The following is a 21,341-nucleotide window of genomic DNA, read 5'->3' on the forward strand; positions in this document are numbered from 1 at the left end:
GTTCTATAATCGAAACAATGTATAACTCCAGCTCTGAGATCCCGGCCGGCTGAAAGCTGGTTTCTGGGGTTTTGTTTAGCTTCTATATTTGTTACAAAGTTTCAAACTGCCAGCTCAGAGGCCGGCAGCGCAGGCGGGGAACGTTGGAGTCCTCCTTCACTGCAGCAAGCAAGCCTCATGTTCGCTTTAAGCTGCCTGGCTGCCAGCCGCCATCTTGGTTGGCAGTTAATTTGCATATCACCCTGATTAGCCAATGGGAAGGGTAGCAGTCGTACACTAATTACCATGTTTCTCTTTTATTAGTGTAGATAAATTTCATAATCATTTTGTTTAATAAACCTGACTTTGGAATAATTTTAGATTAACAGATAAGTTACAAATGTAGTCCAGAGAATTCCTGAATTCACCTTTCCTGAATGCTAACTAACATCTTACATAACATAGTACATTTGTCCAAATTAAGAAGTTAATATCAGCAAATTACTATTAACTATAGATTTTACCTTTTTCCTAGTAAAACCTTTTATCTGTTCTAAGATTTAATCTAGGGAACCACACTGAATTTAGCATATCCATATTTCTAATGGCTACATAATATTTAATTAAGTGGCTGTGCAGCAATTTTTAAAATGATTTCTTTATTGTTAAAATTAAGGTGTTGTGTGTGTGTGCTTTTAACTTTTTAGCTTTTGTAAAATACATGGACCATGACATTAGTTATAAAGAAAGTATGGCATTCTTATAAATATCTCACCAGTAGTGAGTAAGCTTTAATTAGTGCTAAAAAATGACCCAGTATTCTTTGGAAAAGGCTGCTCACCTCTATCACTCTTATATCTGCTGTATGACAAGCAAAGGCTTTGCACTTTCTGCAGAGCAGTTTTTTATTTTTCTTATCAAGTGCAGGTTCTGCTTTTCCTTGACTATCCCTGATGAATTTTTCATGAATCTGGATCTGGTGAATCTACATGAGAAAAAAGAAATACCTCATAAATGTAATTAAAGTATATATATATCATTCATTTTGCATACACTTCCATGAACATGTCGTACCTGGTGACTTTGTAAAAATCCCATAGGTAATTTTATTGGTTCTCCTAACTCTTTGTTAGTCAATGTTTAACTGTGGCCTCCAATTAGTCTTTTAATTTCCTCATCAAAGTTGCCCATAGAGCACTAAAGATGTCCATAAAATAGTCATATGAACCATGCTTTCTACTTTAGTAGCCGGCAAAACTTAAAATGTCCTTCACAAATAGATATATGATACACATGGACTGTTTCAGACATATTTACACCCACTTCCAAGGCATAAACCCAACTGAATGAAACAGCAGGCAGAAGAGCCCTCACCATCCAAATTGGTTTTCTCCTCTTTCCTCTTCCAACCACAGAGAGCACTGTCAAATTACAGTAAAGTTAAATGTATGTATGGTATGACTGCATTATATTTCAAAATTTAGGCCTTGGCTAAGTACAACTTATGTTTATTATTTTTTTAAAAATATATTTTATTGATTTTTTACAGAGAGGAAGGGAGAGGGATAGAGAGCCAGAAACATCAATGAGAGAGAAACATTGATCAGCTGCCTCCTGCACGCCCCCCACTGGGGATGTGCCCGCAACCAAGGTACATGCCCTTGACCGGAATCGAACCCAGGACCCTTGAGTCCGCAGGCCGACGCTCTATCCACTGAGCCAAACCGGTTCTGGCTATTTTTTAAAATATATTTTTATTGGTTTCAGAGAGGAAGGGAGAGGGAGAGAGAGATAGAAACATCAATGATGAGAGATAATCATTGATCAGCTGCCTCCTGCATGCCCCTTACTGGGGATCAAGCCTGCAACCTGGGCATGTGCCCATGGTTGGAATTGAACCTGGGATCCTTCAGTCCGCAGGCTAACGCTCTATCCACTGAGCCAAACCGGCTAGGGCCATGTTTATTTAAAATAAACATAAGGAGTTCAGCTGGCATGGCTCAGTGGTTAAGCTTCAACCTAGAACCAGGAGGTCATGGTTCAATTCCTGGTCAGGGCACATTCCCAAGTTGCAGGCTCGATCCCCAATGTGGGGCATGCAGAAGGCAGCCTATCAGTGATTCTCTCTCATCACTGATGTTTCTATCTCTCCCTCTCCCTTCCTTTCTGAAGTCAATAAAAATATTTTAAAAATAAATAAATAAAATAAACATAAGGAGATTTAGATTTAAAATCTAAAGGGTGAAGAGAGGAAGGCAGACTAGCTAGGAACCTTGGGACCCTATGATAGTAAGTTCCCTGTTTGTTTGTTGTTGTTGTTTTTCACCTCATATATCCTAGACTGGAGCTGAAGAAACTGGCAACCAGAAATACCTATGGGCACAGGTAAAAAAAGTTTCAACAGCCAGACCAGCGTGGCTCAGTGGTTGAACATCAACCTATGAACCAGGAAGTCACGGTTCGATTCCCGGTCAGGGCACATGCCCGGGTTGTGGGCTCAATCCCCAGTGGAGGTGTGCAGGAGGCAGCCGATCAAGAGTCTCTCTCTCCTTCTCCCTTCTCTCTGAAATCAATAAAATATATGTTTTCTAAAAGTCTCAACAAAAGCTTATTCTCTCAAGCCAAAAGGCCAGGAAAGGGGCAGCCTAGAAAGACAAAAAACTTTTAGCCAAGAAATATTCTACTCCAGCCAAATACCAAAGAATAAAACAAAACAAATAAAAAAAAAACTGTGACCCAATTTCCACCCATGGCAGCAAAGGCTGAGTGGGGAACCTAGATTTCCACTTTGTGGGGCTGTAATGAAATGCCCCAGCCCACGCACCTGGTGGTGTCAGAGAAGGCCAAGTAGGGAGCTAGGACTTTCATCCCTGCTAAATGGTAGCCACCCCTCCCCTTGCCTATGGTGTCACTGGAGACCATGTGGGGAGCAAGAACTCCCACCTCCACACAGCAGTAACAAGAAGCCTCCCCCTCATTGGTACAAACAGAAGCTGAGTAGGGAACTGTAGAGAGCGCCTGGGAAGGCGCATGAGCTGATTGTTGGCTGAGTCCAGTGGTGTCAGTAGAGCCATTTCCTGGAAATATACCTTGCCAGAGGCAGGTATGTTGTCAGCCTGACCTTTAGCTCAGGTGCCAGGGGGTGGGTTTCATTATCTAAGTTTAGCCAGGGCCAGGAACGGATGCAGGGCTCAGCCAGGAATGACAATTACAAAGAAGCCAAAAGAATGAAGAATTGCAGCTTGATCTTTAACCATGACTTCACATAATTTCCTTTGTCTTAAACTCTAGTAAAACTTCCTGGTATCATGTTGTATATAATAAACGTGTTGCACTAGCTCTGGGTCACTGTCTCTCCATCTGAGGGCAGCGTCCCACCTGGCTCCAGCTTTAAAGTCTTTGTGTCTGTTTCTTTTTTTCCTTTTCTCAATCCCCAGCTGTCCCTACTCAGGACTCGTCCGCTCTCTAGACATGCTGGTCGAGGCCCAAGAGAGAAAACTTATAGGAACCTGGACTTCTATTTCCACCTAGCAGTGATGAGATAATGTGCCTGTCTACTCTGCCAGAAAGGTGCCAGAAAAAGCCAGCTAACACAGAAGATTAAAAAAGATCCCAAATCTCTTAATATAATATGAAAAGGCCTGGGTTTCAATAAAAAAATCACTCTTCATATCAAAAAACAGAAAAATCTCAAACTGAATGAAAAAAAAGTTAATCAATGGATACCACCACTGAGAAGACAGAAGTTATCAGAGAAAGATTTTAAAGCAGCCACGATAAAAATGCTTCAATGAGTACTCAGAAACACTCTTGAAACATGAGCAACTATAAAGGCTCAATGAAGAAATGGAAGTCATAAAAATCCAAACGGATGTATTAGAATTGAAAGATGTAATAACCAAAATAAAAAGCTCAGTGAATGGGCTCAACAGCAAAATAGAGGAGACAAAGGAAAGAATCAACGAACTGGAACATAAAATGATAGAAATTACTCAATTGGAACAACAGAAATAACATAGAGCACAAAAAAAAAAAAATAAAGAACAGAGCCCCAGGGACCTTTAGGAGAGTCCTGGAAGGAGAGGAGAAAGAGAGCAGAACTAAAAAGTACTGGAAGAAATAATGGCTGAATACTCCACAAATTGAACATAACATAATATAAACTTACAGATTCAAAAAGGTGAACAAAAACCAAACATGATCAATCCAAAGAAATCCACACCAAAGCACATTATAATTCAAGTTCTGAAGACTAAAGACATAGAAAAAAAATCTTAAAAGTAGCCTGAAAAAAGTGACACCTTACTTATAGAAGAAAAACAATCTGAATGACAGCAGATTCCTCATCAGAGACCATAAAGGCCAATATGTTCTTCAAAAATAAAGGGGAGCTCTAGCCAGTTTGGCTCAGTGGATAGAGCATCAACCTGCTGACTGAAGGGTCCCAGGTTCGATTCTGGTCAAGGGCACATGCTCAGGTTGTGGGTTCAATCTCCAGTGGTGGTAGAGGGGAGGGAGCAGGCAGGAGGCAGCCGATCAGTGATTCTCTCTCATCACTGATGGTTCTATCTCTCTCTCCTTCTCCTGAAATAAATAAGAATTAAAAATTAAATAAAAATAAAGGGGAAAGCAAGATGATCTGAGATGAACAGAAACTAAGAAAATTTGTTTAGCAGTGGAATTTCCCTAAAAAAAAAAAAATGGCAAAAGGAAGTTCTCTAAACTGAAGGAAATGATAAAAGAAGGAGTCTTAGAACATCATAAAGAAAGAACATGGTGATTTCCACAATGTCAGCTATAAAATCAAGCATCCAATTTTTAAAAATGCACTTATATCTAATTATAGTCAGTTATATACTAAAATTCAGTTAAATACTAATAATCCCAAATATTTTAAATGTTACTATGGGCAGTAAATCCCAGTAAGTTAAAACTATTACTGCTATACTTAAACTCAACAGGTAAAGAGGCTCAACCAATACCACAAGTTAAGTTTATAGCTCACTGCCTCTCCCTTCCACCCGTTGTAGAAGAAGCTTAATTCCACGCACTAAGGTGGAAAAAAGCAAAACCATAAAACCCTGATTGTGTGCTGTCCTGGGTACACATCATGTTGGAAGTTCTTTTTGGCATTTTGTTCTCTACTCCATGAGGAAGAAAAGTGGGCTTCCTCATTTTAATTTCAAACTAGCAACTGTGAAAAATGCCCTTTATACCTTATTGCTCCAGAATTAAACACTCCCAAATCCTGAAGCTTCCCTCAAGGAAATCAGTCCTTGGATACCTCTGGACCATCTACATGTTAAAATGGCTGCAGAGTCACCAGAGATTCCCTGGGGACCACAGTGCTCTAAGGAAGGTCGGCCGCATGCAGACAATGGACAAGGTAACTGTGGGACAAAGCTTACAGTCTCCATCTACTTGGTGCCGCCCTAAAGAGTTTTTTCCCTCTCTTCTGCAGGGTTTCTTCCTCCCACTAACGCCAATATGCAGGGACCAGGGTGCTCAGATCCCAAGCCCTTATCAAAACAACACAAAATCTGTAATACTGTCAACAATAAAATAAAATAAAAAACAACACAGAAAGGGGCCTCACCTCAAGAAACATAATTCCTTTTAGTTTTAAGAATATAAGGTTGTTCCTACCTTGTTATACTTCCACTAAGCCTCTGAAAGCAAAGCCTTCCTCTACGATAGGATAGGGGTGATTCCAAGACTCCATGCTCCTAGCTGCCACATAATGACTATCAGCTACATTTGTTCCGAATTCCCTCTCATTCTTTTTTTTTTTTTAATATTTTATTGATTTTTTACGGAGAGGAATAGTTAGAAACATCGACCAGCTGCCTCCTGCACACCCCCTACTGGGGATGTGCCCGCAACCAAGGTACATGCCCTTGACCGGAATCGAACCTGGGACCCTTCAGTCCGCAGGCCGACGCTCTATCCACTGAGCCAAACCGGTCAGGGCTCCCTCTCATTCTTTTTTTTTTTTTAATATTTTATTGATTTTTTACGGAGAGGAATAGTTAGAAACATCGACCAGCTGCCTCCTGCACACCCCCTACTGGGGATGTGCCCGCAACCAAGGTACATGCCCTTGACCGGAATCGAACCTGGGACCCTTCAGTCCGCAGGCCGACGCTCTATCCACTGAGCCAAACCGGTCAGGGCTCCCTCTCATTCTTTACCATCTCTGCCCATTTGCATTCTATGGGTGTTAGGCGGATCCTAAATGCTATGCAAAGGCCCAATTCGACAGATATGTTGCCCATTTTCTCCTTACTCCACTGCTTGACCTGATGTTCTGGCTACAAAAGAATGTTCACGCCTGGTCTAGCCTTCATCTACCTTATTAGACTTTTACTCTACTGTTTCTGCCACATATGAATCTAATAAGTAGCTTGTCACCTGTGGAGGGGATAAAATTATTTCATATTAAAGCTAATATGGTTTTAAGGCCTTTATTGGCAACATCCTTATGTCCTACATAGGTGGCTCAGTTAAAAACCCCTATCCCTCAGTAAAATTATGGGAAAAAATTAAGAGAAACTAAGGAATTCCCCAGCAATTCTTCCTGAAAATATGGAAGAGGGGTTTTTAAAATATCTTGGTTTCCAAACTTTAGGAAGAAATGTTTATTAAAAATGAGTAAACACTAACATAAAATTGTATTTTTGTCCTAAAATAAGTGTTAATTTGCTTTACATCACTGATTCTCAGTACTTTTTGAGCATAGAGATTATGATTTTTTAAAAATTGTGGCCACTGTGCAGTTGGTTTACTGAAATGGAAGGTTCATCTTTCTGAAGTTACAGTATGCCTTACACTTGTGTCCAATGACTTATTTTTTAGCACTTATTTTATACTAGGCACTGTGCTAAGCAATGCATACATTTCATTTTAGCCCCAAAACTACTGTGAGTTTAATACTTTACAAATTTCCCCAACTTTACAAATGAGGAAACTGATGATTTTAAAAACAGAGTAATGACCTGAGGTTATACATCTTGTAAGTGGCAGAACTGGAACCAGAACCACTGATTCTAATGTGAAAGCTCTCCCCCAGCCCTGCAGTGCTCGATGCTTCCAGAGGTTCTGAGATGAAAATCTCTGCAGAGTCTGGAGAAAGTCTGAGTGTGCATGTACATGTGTGTCTATTTTCCCTCATCTGGTTCCATGCTTCTGAGTTATAAAGGAAATTACAATAAAATGAAGGTTACTACCAAGAGGCTGAACTGAACAGGTGATCCACTCCAAAGTATACATTATTATCCACCTCTACAATTAGGCACCCAACACCTGCACAGGGCAATGGGAGCTTTTCTCTGGGGACTCCAGATGTTGGAAAGAGATCTGAGGAAAAGACCAAGAAAGACTATGTCTTGCAGTGTTAGGTTATTGTCCTCAAGATAAACTCAACGGAAGAGTGATTCTAGCTCAGTTTGCCTTTTAGACCTAAAAGCACAACTTCGGGCATCAGAATTAATAAAACATATTTTAATCTCATTGAGACTTAAAAGCAATGCTGAAACCGGTTTGGCTCAGTGGATAGAGCGTCGGCCTGCGGACTGAAAGGTCCCAGGTTCAATTCCGGTCAAGGGCATGTACCTGGGTTGCCGGCACATCCCCAGTAGGAGATGTGCAGGAGGCAGCTGATCGATGTTTCTGGCTCTCTATCTCTCTCCCTTCCTCTCTGTAAAAAATCAATAAAATACATTTTAAAAAAAAGCAAAATAAACTAGATGTTCACTGCAGAACAAATTTTTAAGATTAAACTTATTGTTCTAATGCAACACTCAGCCATCTGATAAAAGGTACCAACCTTCCCCACCTTCTCTATCTGTTACTTACGGCCAGATTCTGAAAGAGTAGCACAGATGAAAAGACTTACCTTTTTTTTAAATACTGTTTCATCCCATGCCTGGAGGCTTAGAATGGAGTCATTCATCATTTTTTCTTTGTATATGTTTATTTTTTCTTTTTCAATTACATCATCATTACTAGTCAGAAGAAAGCATTTGCTACCTTTTGCTCTTCCTCTGCCTGTCAAAAATAAATATTTCATTCGGTGCCTTTGATTTAAAGCTCTGATGAATCTGAGCATAGGTAAGCTAGGGGGAAAGGGGAAGGGGTATTCCTAAAGTGCAACTCTGGTTCACTGAATCCCGCTTTCCAGGGAAGCTGAGCCGTCAGAGCACAGACCGAGAGGTGGGTGTGTACCAGCCCGCTAGGCCCACAGATGAACTGGGAGCCCGCCGCACACTGGCTTCCTCACAGTGTCCATGCTGCAGTGTGATCAGACAGCCACACTATCAGAAACACTGCTTGACAGAGAGTCCAACATGAACCCTCATGATGACACTGTGAGGGCTCTCAGGTGAATAATAACAGATCCTCCCTCAGGAGCCTTCTAGGAAATGGGGAAATAAGCTATGTTCACAACCACAAGAATATAGGTGGAAAATGAGAAGTGCTGAAAGACATAAAGAGTTACGGATGTTCAAAAGAGAGATGACTGACAGCTGGGGGAACTTGGGACAGGTGATAGGGAGGCGGGGGAAGAGGTAAAACGATCATCAGTAGCAGTACATAAGCAATTCCTTCAACAAGGAGAAAAGATGGAGTCAGGTTGGCGGAAGTGAATCATGAATAAAGGGGAGGAATTGGAAAGATAAATGGGTGCTCGATTTGAAAATTCTGTAACATCAAGCTTGGCTGGTGTGGCTAAGTGGTTGAGCGTCGACCTATGAACCAGGTGGTCACAGTTTGATTTCAAGTCAGGGGGCTCCATCCCCAGTGGGGGTGTGCAGGAGGAAGCCGATCATTGATTCTCTCTCATCATTGATGTTTCTATCTCTCTCTCCCTTCTCTGAAATAAAAAATATATATATTTAAAAAAACACAACTCTGTAACATCAAGAAAATTGGGGAACCACTGCAGTTTCTATACAGGGAAGTGACACGTTCAGAGCTTTTTCCAGGAAAGGTAATGTGGCAGCTGCTGTTACAGAAATTGAAAAAGGAAGAGAGACTAGTTAGGAGACTCTGGTGCAAGTGGGACAGAGAGCTCCTTGGACCCAGCGGGCCCAGCAGGCCCAGCGGCACCACACGCACAGCCAGGAAAGGTGTGCATGCCGACTGCCAAAGCCCCAAACCAACGGGAATTATCCTAAAAACATGTCAATCAGTGTTGGCCAAGTACACAGTTTTCATTGTGAACAAGAATTAAAATAGTGGACAAAACCGTAGCCACCCAATCCTGGCCCAATAAGTCACCTTTCGGGCAATGATACCAGAGTCCATTGTGCCACTGGCCACACACACAAGCAGGACTCAGTAAAGGAGAAAAGCCGGAACGACAGGTACATTCACAAGTCAGACAAATTGGCTGACACTTAAAACAGCACCAAAGCTTCTCTCACCTCTGGTTTGGATCATTTTGATGACATTGCCCACGTACTCGTACAGGATGACCAGATTGCACTGCGCAATGTCGATGCCTTCATCAGCAACTGAGGTGGCGATCAGAATCTTCTTATCGCCACTGGCTCGGAATGCATCCAGTACACACTTCTGTGCTGGGAGGGTCATTCCTGTGCCAGAGTCAGAGGGCATTACAACTCACCAAAGAGGGAATTTTACCCTTGAAGAAAAGCAGCTATTAACTATGGAATGCTTACTGCATGCCAGGGACTGTGATAAGTGCTTTGTATTCATGATCTCTCAACAACCCCAGGCTGTAGGGCCTATCCTATCATCGCTAGAGAGAGCACATGTAGGGTGGTGCAACTTGGACTCTGCCACAACACTGCCTGAGTTCAAATTCCAGCGGTGGCATTTAACAGCTGTGTGGCTTTAGTTGTATTGTCTCAAAACAAATATTGATTAAAAAAATATATTAACTAATTGTAATACCTTTGCAAGTGTATAGGAGTTTACAGCTGACAAAACATTTTCATCTACTTACTCACGGGAACCTCACAAAGCTCTCTTAGGTTGGCGTGGCAAGTGTCACCATTCCCCTTCACAGATGAGGACCTTGAGGCTTTTGGAACTATGATAACTGACAGGCTAGCTTGCAGCAGAACCTGGCCTTGAATTTTTAAGTCTAGGATCCTAAGAGTGAGCAGTTCTCAGCCACTGATATAATGAGAGGAGAAAGAACTTCAGTGACCCCCACTTTAGAGTTAATAGAATTTATAAAAGTTCCATTTCTTTCCTAGTATATCGGCTGTCAAAATCTTGAGATATACTTTGTGAAGGACAAAACAACTTCAAGACAGACATCATACTTCATTAATTTCATTCATTTGTTCCATTTGTTCATCAAACATTTATTCGGCATTATGGTTTGTCAGATAAGAATACAATGGTTAAAGGTCCACTTTTACCTACAAGGAGCTCATAGTTTGAGGAAGAGGGGTATAATAGGAAGCTATAGTTCCATGTGACGAGCAATGAAGTGGAGGCAGAATGGATGCTGTGGGAATGTGGAAGGCTGTCTGGCAGAAGCACAATGACCGGCTAAGTTCTAAGTAAATGTGGCTGGATGGATGAATAACTGAGGAAACAAATAAGAAAATATTTTCTGAGTGTTTATTTGTGGGGAAATAACAAAGGTGGAAAATCATATAGGACTCATGTTGGAGTCAGATGGTAAAGAACTTTGACCACAAGAATCTGTGGTGTTCAGCTGGAGAAAGATAAATATCACATGATCACACTCATTTGTGGAATATAATGAACATAAACCGATGAACAAAAATAGAGCCAGAGTCATAGAACCATCTAACAGATTATCCAACCTAAAAGGGAAAGCAGGGGAGTGGGGCGGGGTGAGAGATCAACCAAAGGACTTGTACGCATGAATATGAGCATAACCAATGGATAGAGACAGTAGGGGGGTGAGGGCGTGTGCTGGGGGGTTGGGAGTGGCTGGGGAGAGGTCAATGTGGGGGGGAGAAGACATATGTAATACTTTAAACAATAAAGAATTTAAAAAAAAGAATCTGTGGTGTTGGACTTCATTTGGTATGCCAAATTTTCAAAATCTGAATTTGCCCTTTAGAGTCACGGAATTTAAAATTTGTATAAGGGGGAAGTACAAGGGTGATGATTGAGGACTGACAGGGTGGGAACTGCTTATCATAACACTAAAGAGGGGGAACAGAGAGGAGCTGGCATTGCTGGTCACTGAGGCGTGGGGAGCACGGCTGTGAGAATGCCAGGTGAGGGCTGGCCACCTGGCCCCTCCTGGATAACCACAGAGGCAGCCTTACCTCCTCTGACCACCCTCACTAGAGTTCAGGCTTGTCTACTTGGACTATTTTTTTAAACTCAAAGTATATAATACACACAAAAGCATCTATAGTTTAAAGAACAATAAAGCAGAAACAGAGCATTTCTACTTCCAGTTAATCTACTGGTTGAGCAGAAGAGTGACATGCTCAAACAATATGTAAAAAAAAGAATGGGAGGAGGCAATGTCTGCAACTTTCTGGCATGTGAGCATGTGATAGCCTTTTGATGTCAACTTGCCTAGGCTGAACTACAGTCCCTAGTGGGATTTGCAGTTGTAATTAAAGTTCTTAATCAGTTGACATTAAGGGAATCAACAGGGGCTTCACCCTAGGTGGGCCTAACCTAATCAATAATACTGATTAGGTATTAGTATTAGAAAAGGGCTTAGGTCAGTGATGGCGAACCTATGACACGCGTGTCAGAGGTGACACACGAACTCATTCTTTTGGTTTCTTTTTCTTTGTTAAATGGCATTTAAATATATAAAATAAATATCAAAAATATAAATCTTTGTTTTACTATGGTTGCAAATATCAAAAAAATTTAAATTTCTACATGTGACAGGGCACCAGAGTTAAGTTAGGGTTTTTCAAAATGCTGACACGCCGAGCTCAAAAGGTTCGCCATCACTGGTTTAGGTATTTCCTGAGCTCAGGACTTCAAACAGCTCATGGCTATGGGGTTCCAGCCTGCTCCTGACCACCTACCCTGCAGACCTCAGACATGTTTTGCCAGTACAATTGTGTATGCCAGTACCTTGTAATAAATCCCTGTGTGTATGCATATGCACGTATCTGTGTGTGTGTGTGTGTGTGTGTGTGTATTTTTATATATATATCTATATATAAATAAAATCTCCTACTGGTTTTGTTTCTTTAGTTGAACCCTGATACAAACATAAAAAAGATTCAATAGATTACATATATTCTTATATATAGTATACCATATATAAATACCTATGTTCTGACTTGTTTTGCCACGTCCAGTCAGTATGTCAGGTTTTAGAAAGCTGAGTATAGAATTTTCCTCAATCCATTTCTTTAAAGCCTGAAAACGAAAAGCAATTTTCAGTTAGGCCCAATTTGTATGCCATCTGTATTAATTCAATACTGAAGTATATGCAAGAAGGAAAAAAACATGTTAAGTTAGTATACAGACAGTTTTCAGATTGATAAATCTAAGAAAACTGCTTCTTGGAATTGAATTCTATGCAATTATTAACCATAAACGTACAAATCTTTGTCATCGAAGATATTTTTAGTGATAAAAGCAAAGTTTAGATTGAAAGTGGGCATGTAAAACTAAAAAGTGAGTTTAGCAAGATCTAGGACACAAGATCAGTAGACAGAAATCAGTTGTATTTCTATATACCAGCAACAGACAAAAGAACCATTTACAACAGCATTAAAAAGTAATACTAAGGTATAAGTCTAACAAAATACGTGCAGAATCTGTATGCTGAAAACAACAAAACACTGATAAAAGGAACCAAAAAAGATGTGGTAGGTGGCATCGGAGGTAGCCCTCAACGATCTGTTTCCCCTGATATTCAGATCCTTGTGTCCCTTCCCGTCAAGTGTGAATTGAACTTATTAACTTGCTTCTAATTAATAAAATAGGACAGATATGATGAGGTATCACTTCCCAGTTGAAGTTATAAAATGACTGTGACTCCATATTAGGCATTCTTCCTCAATCTCCCTTGGATCACTCACTCAGGGAAAGCCAGCTACCATGCAGCCTGTGGAGAGGCCCAAGTGAGTGAGCTTAGAAGCACATCTTCTGCCTGGCTGGCCGTGGCTTAGTGGTTGAGTGTCAACCTATGAACCGGGAGGTCACGGTTCGATTCCCGGTCAGGGCATATGCCTGGGTTGCAGGCTCAGTCCCCAGTGTGGGACTATAGGAGGCAGCTGATCAATAAGTCTTCCTCATTATTGATGTTTCTATCTCTCTCACTCTCCATTCCTATCTGAATGGAGATAAACCAATAAAAATGTATTTTTTAAAAAGCAGCACATCTCCCGATGCTGCCAATAGACATCTCAGTGAGGTGGAAGTTGATCCTCCCAATTCAAGCCTTGAGATGACTGCAGCCATGGCCAACACCTCACTGCAGCCTCATGAGACGCTGAGCCAGAACCACCCAGTTAAGTTGTTTCCGCTTCCTGACCCATAGATATTTTAAGATAATAGATGTTTGTTGTTCCTAGTCACTAAGTTTTTTTTTGGGGGGGGGGGGACAATTTGTTGTCAGCAATAGGTAACTAATATAGAATCCCTATATAAATGAAGAAATATACTATGGTCATGGATTGGAAGACTCGATATTATTAAGATGTCATTTCTCCCCAATATTGTTTGTAGATTCAATGCAATCCCAAAAGAGATCCCAAGTAGACTTTTTCATAGATGTGGACAAGGTGATTCTAAAATATAAATGGAAAGACAAAGAAAGACAGCTAAAACAATTTCAAAGAAAAGAAAAAGTTAGAGAACTCATACTAACTGATTTCAAGACTTACTATAAAGCTATAGCAATCAAGACAGTGTGGGATATATAACAATAAAAAATGGACAATTTACTTCTGTTTCAACACAGACAGATCTCAAAAACATTATGCAAAAGAATTAAGTAAAATGAAAACAGTCACAAAGGTCCACTATTTTCCAGTTTTATCTACATGAAATGTCCAGAATAGGCAAATCTATAGAGACAGAAAGTGATAAGCGATTACTTAGGACTCAGTAGAATTTTGATGAGGAGTGATTGCAAATGAGTGGGGACTTTCTTTGTGGGGAGATTGAAATATTCTAAAATTAGATTTTGGTGATAGTTGCATTACTCTGTAAATATACTAAACAAAGTAGTATTATATAATTTATATGGATAAACTCTAAGGAATAAAGATTACCTATAAATAAATCTAGTATTAAAAAAAAAGACAGTGTGGGATGGGTGAAAGGACAGACATATAGATAAATGGAGCAGAATAGAGAATCCAGAAATAGATCCACATAAATATAGTCAACTGATTTTTTTTAAAGTTATGAAGACAATTCAATGGAGAAAGAATAGTCTTCTCAATATACAGTGCTGGAACAACTGGATGTTCACATACAAAAAGAAAAAAAAGCATCTCAACCCATACCTCAAAGTGGATTGGAGAGCTAACCATAAAATGTAAAAGCTTCTAGAAGATAACACAGAGAAAACCTTTGTGGATGTGGGTGAGCAAAGTGCTCTTAGATACAATACCAAAAGCTCAATCCACAAAAAGAAAACATTGATTAACTGGACCTCATCAAAAGTTAAAACTTTCCATCTGTAAAAGATACTGTTAAGAGAATGAGAAGACCAGAAGAAAAAATTTTAAATCACGTTGCCAACAGAGGACTTTTTGTCAGAATACAAGATCACTCAAAAATAACATGATAAGCCTTAGCCGCTTTGGCTCAGTGGATAGAGCGTTGGCCTGCGAACTGAAAGGTCCCAGGTTCGATTCTGGTCAAGGGCACATGCCCAGGTTGTGGGCTCGATCCCCAGTGGGGGACTTGCAGGAGGCAGCCGATCCATGATTCTCTCTCATTATGGATGTTTCTATCTCTCTCTCCCTCTTCCTTCCTTTCTGAAATCAATAAAAATATATTAAAAAAAAATAACATGATAAACAATCCAGCTACACCCATTTCAAAATGGGCAAAAAATGTGAACAGACACTTCACCAAAAAAGATGTGTGGATAGCTAATAAGTATATGAAAATGTTAAATAGTATTATTTATTAGTTAAATGCAAATTAAAACCCTAGTGAGATATCACTACATACCCATAGAATGGTTAAAATTTTTTTAAATCAATGAAAAGAATAAAAAACATATATAGGTATCAAGACATCATTATAAACTAGAGTAATTACAACAGTGAAGTAAAGAAAAGACAATCTTTTCAATAAAATGGTACTGCTCAATTTGTTATCCACAAGGAGGAAGAAGCTTACATCCACAAGTGCTCTGGTTTTCACAAAGAGAATGGTTCTGGTCTCTGGGTTTAAGTGGTACTCCTCTTGCAAGATGAAGCAGAGGTCCTTCAGTTTAGGGTTCTCGTTGCTGGGATCCATAGAAATGCTCTCTAGTTCTTGCAACTTTTCTGCAAAAGGAGAACATTTTGTAAACAACTTATAAATTCTAGAAATTTAGAACACACTGGGACTTTCAGCTATAGTTCCGTTAATCTCTTAATCTGACCAGAACTGTATAAGTGAAAACCATCAATTGAATGCATACATTACTAGTAAATACACCAATAAATGCATATATTTTGTTTCCCCCCCGAAGAGCTGGTTGTTCAATGTTTAGCAGCACATCACTGGGTTACACATATGTGTAAGTAAATACTTCAGTATAGGCCCCCCAAAATTATTTTTTTAAATTTTATTTTACTGTTTAAAGTATTACAAATAGTAGTACATATGTCTCCTTTTCCCCCCCCATTTCCCCCAAAATTATTAATAGCAATTACCTTTGGGGGAAAAACAGGGGAGAAGGAGAAGGAAGCCTTACTTTTCATTTAATATCTTCCTATATTTTTCTTAATATGAGGGAGATGGGATTATGAGCCATTTTGGTTTTCCTCTTTACATAGAAGTATATATAAATTACAGTATTTTTAATATCATTAAAACACTTTTTTTTGTAGTTTGTAAACCTTTATAAAATTACTGAAAGTAAAATCAAAATATGCTACTATTAACTATTTCCATGAAATATGTCCTTTGCAAGTCCTACTATTTTTCCTTCTTCAAAATTGGAACTAGGGTAAGCCACAGGTTCTTTCCTTTAGTACCAGACTTCACTGAAGCTCCATGGTCCGGCCATCTGCGTAAGCCCAGGACAACATTCTGCCTGAGCATCACCAAATGCTAAATACAATGCCGCACAATTATGCTATCACTGCAGTCACCAGGCTGCGTGGCTTCCTCCTCCGGAAACCCACCCACCTTCAAATCTGCGAGTGAGATCTTGCTCTATCTCATCAAATCCTGCTGAGCGGACATTGCTGAAGAAGTCTTTCAAGTAATCCAGAGCATCTTTCGTCCGTGCATGCTCATTGATAAGGAGGGCATCATTAAATTTCTGTTTAAAATGAAAACGGAGTTTCAATGTATTTCTAACGTCCAACACATCTGCTGTACTTAAGTTCAATGAGCTGTAACTTGGCATGGAATTAATTTTAAGAATAAACTTTTCTCAAATATGTTCCAACTTAGTTTTTTTTTTTTTAAATGAACAGTCCCTTATGGTACTTAGTGAAATCTTGGAATCAAATACTGTTTTCAAAAAATCTCAGTTAGCTAGAATCAATAATTAATTAGGATCACTTTGGACTCTAGAGGTCTACCTTGGAAGAGAAAGAGAAAATTACAAGAAAAATGCATGTCAAAGACTAAAAGCAAATCAACTTCCATATCAATCTGCCTCAAAATTCAGACATTCAACTCAATCCCTTTATACATCTAAAGTCATCACTGAATGGTGATTGCGCCTGCTCAGAATGATGGCGCTTGACCACCTACACCAAATATTACGTTCATTAAAATTCTATAAATGCATTCTGGTTGAGTGTATCCTAAAATATCCAATCTTCCTGTGCACATGTGGCTCTATCCGAGGTAGGAATACATGCTTCAGGATAGGGCAACAGGAGTCTCGTACTGAACTTTTTTTTTTTTCGTACTGAACTTTAAGGATGGCTGTCACCAGTCACATATCTACAGTAATGTTCATCCTCACCCAACTTTTCCTAATTGTGTCAATCATGGGAATGCTGGAGGCACAGCCTAGAGCAGGGATGGCGAACCTTTTGAGCTCGGCGTGTCAGCATTTTGAAAAACCCTAACTTAACTCTGGTGCCGTGTCACATATAGAAATTTTTTGATATTTGCAACCATAGTAAAACAAAGATTTATATTTTTGATAGTTATTTTATATATTTAAATGCCATTTAACAAAGAAAAATCAACCAAAAAAATGAGTTCGCATGTCACCTCTGACACGCGTGTCATAGGTTCACCATTACTGGCCTAGAGCCTCCCCTTGTCCACCCTATTGCCTCCAGTGTTAAGTTCAGAAAGCAGACAAAGAAGATGCTGAATGGGGTAATTTTTGGAGTCTGCTTCATAAGAATCTTCTGGAAAGTTCCTATATGAGCTGTGGGGGCAGGATGAAAAATTGATGTTCCCTCCTCGACTGCCACAGCACAGCTCCCAGTAGGTGCTACAACTAAAATATGCCTGACTAGCCCTGGCCGGGTAGCTCAGTTGGTTAGAGAATCATTCCAATATGCCAAGGTTGTGGGTTTGATCCCAGGTCAGGGCACATACAAGAATCGACCAAAGAATGCATAAATAAGTGGAACAACAACTCAATGTCTCTCTCTCTCTCTCTCTCTCTAATCAATAGATAAAAAATAAAATATGCCTTTCCAAAGAAGCAACGTACCCGCAGATGTGAAGTGTACAAAAACAGCGCTGTACAAATCCTGCTCTCCTTGTCTTTGTCTGGCAGGTGCAGCACCGCGCACTTTTTCTGAACTGCAACGATCCACTGTTCATATTTCTGTGTTCCAAAATTCCTGTTTTGAATCTGAGATAAGTTTTCTGGAAAGAAAAAGGTTTTCATTGTGTCATATGTCAGTCATTTCAGGTTCTAAGCATGCCTTACCCTCTAATTTTCTTTCTTATTCTGTACACAGAGTGGTCGGGGTTCAGCAGTCCGGGCTCTGTGCAGGTGCTGGGGCCTCGGTAAAGGAGGAGGGACACCCAGGCCTGTCCTCCAGGAGCTCAGTCTGCGAGTGACTCTAGGAACAGTCAGTTCTCAGGGCTCCCGGGGAAGAGCACAGTGCAATAAAATTCACAGGAAGAGCTCTATTTCTGGGCTAAAATGTTCCTCTTTTTAAATAAAAGGAACAAAAGAGGCTTCTGAGACAAGTGGCCTTGACATGCTTCTTCCCCAGGCCAACTACAAATGAGGTGGCCAGCAGTAAACTACATGAATCAACAACTATTTATTGAACTTGGGGAAGCATGAAAATAAGCAAGGCTGTGGTCAGGGAGGTATATGGGAAATCTCTGTACATTCTGCTCAATTATGCTATGAACCTAAAACTGCTCTAAAAAAATAAAGTCTAGTAAAAAAACGAGCTAAGCAATCCAGAAATGAACAGTTGACAGGATTTGGACTGGCAAAAAGGAGGAGGTAGGATATTAGAGATGGAGGGAATAAGAAGGTAGAAATTCAAGCCCCCTCCCCAGGTCAGACCACGTCATAACACTCCTGGGTGATATCATGGCCTCCTAACTGGTCTCCCCACTTCTCCCCGGATTCCCTCCAGCCCATTCCTCACTCAGCAGTTAGAGGGAGTTTCCAAACTGAAGGTGAGGAACTGCTATCCCACTGCTTCAGACAGGTCCTCTGTGACCCAGCCCTCCCTGCTTCTGATCCTCATCTCTATACACTCCCCTCCCTGCATTTACAGGACTGATGTGAGTCCCCACTCTCTACTCTCCCAGCCTCAGTCCATGCTGTTCCCCCGCCTGAAACACCCTTATCCCACCACCCACCCACCCCATCCCGTTGCTTTATTTTTATTACTTCCTAATTCTGGTTTTACTGTTACACTGGAAATGCCATGAAGGCAGGAGCTGTGTCTCAGGGTCCACAGTGTATTCCCATCACCTAGCACCTTGCCAACACTGAATGAACAAACAAGTGAATGAGCAGGTTCAAGGCTAAATCAAAACATTTAGTCGGGGAAGGAGTGGAAGGTAAAAGTGGAAAGAAGTAGAACCAGGTTGTGCAGGCAGGACTCAGACTGTCAAGGGAGAGACCTGGAGGGTTTTGCCTGTAAGCAAAGGGATTCAAGCAGGACACTGATGCGGTAAGACTGGTACTTCAGGAAGACTAGCCAGGCAATGGGAGAGGGAATGGATGGAAAAGAGTGAAGGTGGGCAAGCCAGCTAGAAGGCTATTAGAAAAAGCCCTAAATCAAGCTGTAAAAGAAAAGAGAAGCAGAACAAGTGTGAGAGAAGGTGAGACACCATGAGATACCTTGCAGACATTAGAAATTCAATTGTCTCCCAAACTCTCAACTCACCCTGTGCCTGCCAAAGCTGCTCCTAGTTCTAGAACCAGTACCACTCACAGGCAAATGCACAGGTGCCCAAGCGAGAAGCCTGTGGGGAAATCTTCCACTCCCTTCCTCTCTCCCTCCCACCCAAATCCAGTTAGCCATTAAGTCTGAACACTTCCTGTTTGCAGTGCTTTGCACAAGCCTCCTCCCTCACCACGCATCTCCACAGCCTCTGGTCCTCTTCCCTCACTGGTATCCTTATCACATCAAAATCTTCAGTTGCTTCCCATGCTTTTAGGGAACAATTTAAACGCAGCTTGGCCTACCAGGCCCTTCGCTGTCTACCCCCTGCCTCTCCCTTTAGCCTCACTCCTTACTCACATGTTAAAATTACCATTCATGAAAAAATATGTTATAAATAAAATTATCATGAAAAGCTTGTACTTTTTAAAACTCACTGCACTCTCTCTTCCTTCCATGCCTAATGCCTTTCGATCTCACGTAGCTGTCTCTCCTTCTTAACCTGGCTGACTTCTAGATCTGTCCCAGGAAGCCTTCCCCGCAGCCCAGTCCTATTCCCATGTGCTCCCATGGCACCCAGCGTGTGACGCTGCCCGGTCCCATGGAAATTACTCGCATCTGATTCTCACTGTTTCACTGTGAGCTCCTGGAGGGTGGGGACTATGTCTTTGATCTTGCTGTTTCCATCTCTACCATAGTACTTGGCACAATAATCTCTGGTGAATGAATGAGTGGATAATGAGGAGAAGAACAGAACTTGGTGACTTCATGAGAGAGCCTCAAAAGAAGAAGGATCAAAGGTCACCTCTAGGCTTGAATCTGAGCCATAGAGGAATGGTGGTTTCATTCCTACAGTAGGAAGTCAGGACAGAAAGCTAATTTGGAAGTCAAAAGAGCAATGAACTGATTTACATGTAATATATTTCAGGTGTGTTGTCCTGCATTCACTTTGGATTTACAAAGGGACAAAAAGCAATAGAAAATAAAGGAGGACTTGGAAGGTTCTTGAATAACCTATAATCAAGAAAGTCAACCTCTGGATAGGTCTTGGCATTGTCTGAACTAAGGAAATTGCAAACAAATACTAGTGAACAATATGTGGCTATTCCCAAATGGAGAGGACAGGAAATGAAATTTATCTCACCGAGACTTATGGTACCGAGTTCACCAAAGATGCTCTTTGCCAGACTCTCTGTCTCCTTCATCAGCTCAGAGATGATGCATTTAAACCTGTTGGTGGTCCGTGATTTCACTTTCCTGAAAACTAGAGCCATCAAAGGAAAGTTAGTATTTTTCAGGAAGCTTATGTCAGATTTAAAGCAGGCATCCCCAAACCTTTCTCTACTGTTGTTACTTCCTCTGAGGCCCCAAGCTCACAGGTAACTCACCGAGGTGATCCAACAAACACTCAGAAACCTTGCAACAGATCCCTCCTGCTAACATGTCTGCTGGGCTCTGGGTCTAACCCAACTTCTCACTCTGGCTTTCCTGTTACTCCACACTGAGCCCCTGCTCTAAGGAGGCTCGTGTCCAGCTTGTCTCTGCAAATACCACTTTTTAAGCCTGTCTCTGTTCTTTGATTCCTTTCCACACAACCCTCAGGACTGTCTGCACTGTTCCTGACATTCACTACTGCATTGTTTCAGCAGAAATGTATTAATAGATCACCATGTGCCATATTCTGGTGACAGACAGTTGAACAGAACTCACTCCGTGTGTTCTTAGGGGACAAAAAGACACACTGCCAAGTAACCACAGCAGAGTGCGGTAATATAAGTATGCACAAGTGTCATGGAACACAGGGAGAAAAAACAAACAAATTCCTCCGAGGGAGGCAGTGGTGTGGGATACGCAGGGGAAGAGGAAAGGAGGAGGCAAATGCAATCATGTACAAATAGAGCATGGACCAAA

General features: G+C 40.9%; 1 protein-coding gene across 1 annotated transcript in view; it reads right to left on the reverse strand.

The window, feature by feature from the left end:
• LOC102242345 (probable ATP-dependent RNA helicase DDX58) overlaps positions 1-20,719 on the reverse strand; it is a 22,574-nt gene extending 1,855 nt beyond the window's left edge. The window contains exons 1-8 of the mRNA XM_014538275.1: positions 20,575-20,719; positions 17,780-17,937; positions 16,279-16,414; positions 15,280-15,428; positions 12,240-12,330; positions 9,405-9,575; positions 7,874-8,025; positions 821-964 (exon numbers count right to left, since the gene is read on the reverse strand). Coding sequence (XP_014393761.1) covers positions 821-964; positions 7,874-8,025; positions 9,405-9,575; positions 12,240-12,330; positions 15,280-15,428; positions 16,279-16,414; positions 17,780-17,937; positions 20,575-20,704 — 1,131 coding nt within the window. The 5' untranslated portion in view covers positions 20,705-20,719. The remainder of the gene's footprint in view (positions 1-820; positions 965-7,873; positions 8,026-9,404; positions 9,576-12,239; positions 12,331-15,279; positions 15,429-16,278; positions 16,415-17,779; positions 17,938-20,574) is intronic.
• Positions 20,720-21,341: the final 622 nt, after the last annotated feature.

The sequence above is a fragment of the Myotis brandtii genome, unplaced genomic scaffold (assembly GCF_000412655.1).
Source record: "Myotis brandtii unplaced genomic scaffold, ASM41265v1 scaffold1877, whole genome shotgun sequence".
Lineage (NCBI taxonomy): Eukaryota > Metazoa > Chordata > Mammalia > Chiroptera > Vespertilionidae > Myotis > Myotis brandtii.